Source organism: Cajanus cajan, chromosome 5 (genome assembly GCF_000230855.2).
Source record: "Cajanus cajan strain Asha chromosome 5, NIPB_CcT2T_4, whole genome shotgun sequence".
Lineage (NCBI taxonomy): Eukaryota > Viridiplantae > Streptophyta > Magnoliopsida > Fabales > Fabaceae > Cajanus > Cajanus cajan.
Window position 1 is genome coordinate 55286107 of NC_138521.1, and position 4090 is coordinate 55290196.

Sequence of the window (4090 nt, forward strand, 5' to 3'; positions counted from 1 at the left end):
GAATGTAAAACATAAAAAAAATGGAACAAAATAAAAAGCTTAAAACATCAAAATTATGGATGGATGGAGTACTTCATTTTTATTTATATCCCTAATAATATTCTTTTAAAAGCTATTACTCATTAAGTCATATAATGAATGTCATGTATGAAAAAAAAAATCAAAATAGATGTCATTTTAACTTTTCAATGCAACATTAATTACTTTTTTTCTTTCCATTTATACCTCTGGCAATATCTCTTAGAAGTTGTTATTATGTTGCATGAATTCTAATAAAGAAGATTAATACCAACAACTCGTTGATTTATCACTTTATAAAGACTTACGTACAAAAGTCACTCTAGCTACCTCTATAAAAAAAAAATATATGATGATGGATGATTATTAACAATGCATGTGATTATAAAGTAAAATTTTTAAAAAATAAAAATTTGTTATTTATAAAAACGTAATTATAAAAAAAAATGTTTGCATCGAATAAGACAATATAGATTAATAGTGTATATATCACATTTCATCTGTTTTTTACTCCTAAATTGACGAGGTCTTTTTCAATTACATATTCTTTGCAATAACTGAATGTGCGTCTTATGTGGTTCATGCACTATAAATCTTTTCAATTGGCAGCAACTTGGTAAGCCGATCTTTCCCTCCTTGAGAAACAATTCCCACAAACTCGAGCACTCAACCTATAGCAATTTCATATAAAAGAAAACAAATACGCTAGTGGAACCTTGCAACAACCTCAGCAAAAATGTCAGCATCATCTAAACAAGGAGAGAAGCAAAGCACCAACGATAAGGCCAACCGACCCCCATCAAATACTCAAAAATGTCCATTCAATGTGAAGATGGTGCTAGAGGAGCTAAGACTTCAACGAGGGATAGCCCTTCCTCTTGTGGCCATGAACATTGCTTGTTTCGCCAAGACAGCCATAACAACAGCTTTTCTTGGCCACCTTGGTGAGCTGAACCTAGCCGGTGGCGCACTCGGCTTCACTTTTGCTAACGTCACTGGCTTCTCTGTCTTGAACGGTCTAAGCGCTGCCATGGAACCAATATGTGGACAAGCACATGGAGCCAACAACGTGAGGCTCCTTCACAAGACCCTTCTCATGACAACCCTGTTGTTGCTCTTGGCATCACTCCCCATATCTTTCTTGTGGCTTAACGTTGACAAGATTTTAGTTCGTTTTGGCCAACAAAAATATATCTCAACCGTGGCAAGAACATATGTTTGTTATCTCATACCAGACTTGTTGGTCACCTCGTTCCTTTGTCCCTTGAAAGCCTACCTCAGCTCTCAATGCATCACTCTTCCAACCATGTTTAGTTCTGCTGTGGCTCTAGCCTTTCACATACCCGTTAACATGGTATTATCCAAATCCATGGGGCTCCGAGGAGTTTCAATTTCGGTTTGGGTGACTGATCTCATGGTTGTGATTCTTCTGGCCACTTATGTTGTGGTTCTTGAAAGAAGAAATGGGAGGAGGATAGGAGGGTGGTGGGATCAGAATATGATGGATTGGATTAGGCTAATAAAGCTTTGTGGTTCATGCTGCCTCAACACTTGCCTTGAGTGGTGGTGTTATGAGATTCTAGTCTTGCTCACTGGTCACTTGTCTAATGCTATGCAAGAAGTGGGGGTTATAGCCATTGTGTTGAACTTTGACTACTTGCTTTACTCGGTGATGCTTTCTCTAGCAACTTGTGTTTCCACTCGTGTGTCCAATGAGCTTGGTGCTAACCGAGCTGGTTATGCTTATAAATCAGCACGAGTGTCTTTGGTGGTGAGTGTTATATCAGGTTGTGTTGGTGGTTCCATGATGGTGGCTGCTAGGGGGATTTGGGGGAATTTGTTTAGCCGTGACAAGGGGGTTATAAAGGGAGTGAAGAAGACAATGTTGTTGATGGCTCTAGTGGAAGTGTTTAATTTTCCAGTGGCAATTTGTGGAGGCATAGTACGAGGAACTGCAAGACCATGGTTAGGCATGTATGCAAATCTTGGTGGATTCTATTTGCTGGCGGTGCCACTGGGTGTGATTTTTGCCTTCAAGCTTCGCTTAGGACTTGCTGGACTTATTATAGGATTCTTGATTGGTGTTGTTACTTGCTTGATTTTGTTGTTAATGTTCATTGTGAGAATAAGTTGGGAGGAAGAAGCTACCAAGGCACAAACATTAGTATGTGCCACACAGGTAGAGGAAAGTCCCGCAAATGAGGTAAGTGAAAGTATTGAAGACCATGAGAATGATCAAGTGTGCAAAGAAACTCTGTCATCCCAAATTCTTGTTAGTGAGGAGAAGTTAGACACGCTAGAACCCGTAAATAAAATCAAGAGTCAAATCCGGTGATCATATTCCCGTGTGTACAATTTGTTAAGTCCCTTGTCAATCCGATTCTGAGTGTTTGTAATAATCCTGAATATCATTGCTAGTTGTAATCCTAGTAACGAATGTAGTGAGAGTTCAGATTTAAAAATTAGAAGATTAATGCATTTTAGATCCATAGGTAGAACGAAGTATTGGCCTATTAATATTATAATTGTACCAAATGATCATAATGCGCACTCAAGACAAAACTATTTGTTGATGCATTAAAAAGCAAAACATTAATTATCCGTCCACACAGATTTTAAGAAATTTAAAACTGCAGCCCTTTAAGTATCATTAAATTGGTAAAAACAAACGTGGAAGTAATACCTTCTATGTAGAAAGACAACAACTTTATAATTTGTAACCGATAGTTATGATATATTTTGGGAGTGTATATACCTTATTGTTACTATTATTATTTTTAGGAATATCTGGGCATAATTTTAGAAAGGTAGGAGGAGATAAGTTGATTCCTTTGTATTTACCTCGTATATATTTATAATATATGTTATTATTTGTTGCTATTATTATTTCTAGGAATATCCCTGATTGTAGCTATATACATGCTTGTAAAAGATATAGATAATATATAAAGTAGTGTAGTCTTCGCATGAATCTTTCATCTATTTGGTTATTAGTGCTAAACAACAGGACAAGAGAAATTAGTCATAGAAAACATATCTTTTTATGAAAAAAAAAATTATAAACTATTAAAATAAACTCATGTATCAAACAAATTTATTTTAGATAAACAATTTTCAAATCAGGCAGATACGTGGCCAAACACACTTTAAGTTCATCATTCTTCGCTACACGAACTCAATAAAAATTCATTGTGAGAAGCTTCAGATGCAATGCACAAACCAATTTTTCATTTGCATAGTTGGGTCAACATTCGAGATTCTTTTTAAGTTTAATTACTTAGTTGCTTTCTATAATAATTTTATTTTTAATCCAACACTTAAAAATCATCTATTTTTAATATTAACACTTTTAGTTTTTTTCCCCATAATTAAAAAAAGAAGTTAATGCCATTAAGAATAAATGAAGTAATGTTGACATGTCATTGAACGTGTCACTCAGGTGTGTCTTATGTTTTAATGTTTGGGAGTTGCTACGGTACCCTCAAAGATCGAGAGATTTCAATACATTTTTCTATGTAAATTCATAAAAGATTTAAAAAAATTTAATTTAATTATAAAATAAATAATCCAAATTATACATATAAAATAAAAAGTAAGATAAAATTATAGAGATTAAAATTATAAGATTTCAATAATATTATAAAATATTAAAAAAAAAGAAAAAAAATTAATAAATAGTAGAAATAAAAAATTATTAAAATTACAATATAAAAATTCAAAAATTTAAGATAAAAAGAAAAAAAAATATACTTAAAAAATTATTAAAATTAAAATATAGAAATTCAAAAATTTTAAGTGAAAAGATAAAAATATACTTAAAAAATTATTAAAATTAAACTATTTAAATATATAATAATATTATTACAAATAAATTAGAATATATAAAATAAAAATAAAATGACTAAATAATTTAAAAATTGAAAGAATAAAATATCATAAATATTATTTAAATAAATTATTAAAAATATAAAATATAAAAAACTGTATCGGTACCCTCTCAAATAAGATGAGTACCATAGAATTTCTCTTAATGTTTTTACTTCCACTATTTTATATTTGAGTTTTCATATTT

General features: G+C 32.1%; 1 protein-coding gene across 1 annotated transcript; it reads left to right on the forward strand.

Annotated features, from left to right (window-relative positions):
• Positions 1 to 292: 292 nt before the first annotated feature.
• On the forward strand, positions 293 to 2486 carry LOC109808950 (protein DETOXIFICATION 56). Its single transcript, XM_020372149.3, has one exon. It carries the CDS (start codon positions 755 to 757, stop codon positions 2351 to 2353), a length of 1599 nt encoding a protein of 532 aa, XP_020227738.1. The 5' UTR covers positions 293 to 754; the 3' UTR covers positions 2354 to 2486.
• The last annotated feature ends 1604 nt before the right edge of the window (positions 2487 to 4090 follow it).

Bases quoted from the DNA above. Each gene is read 5' to 3' on its own strand.
- LOC109808950 (XM_020372149.3), top strand. From the start codon at position 755: ATGTCAGCATCATCTAAACAAGGAGAGAAGCAAAGCACCAACGATAAG.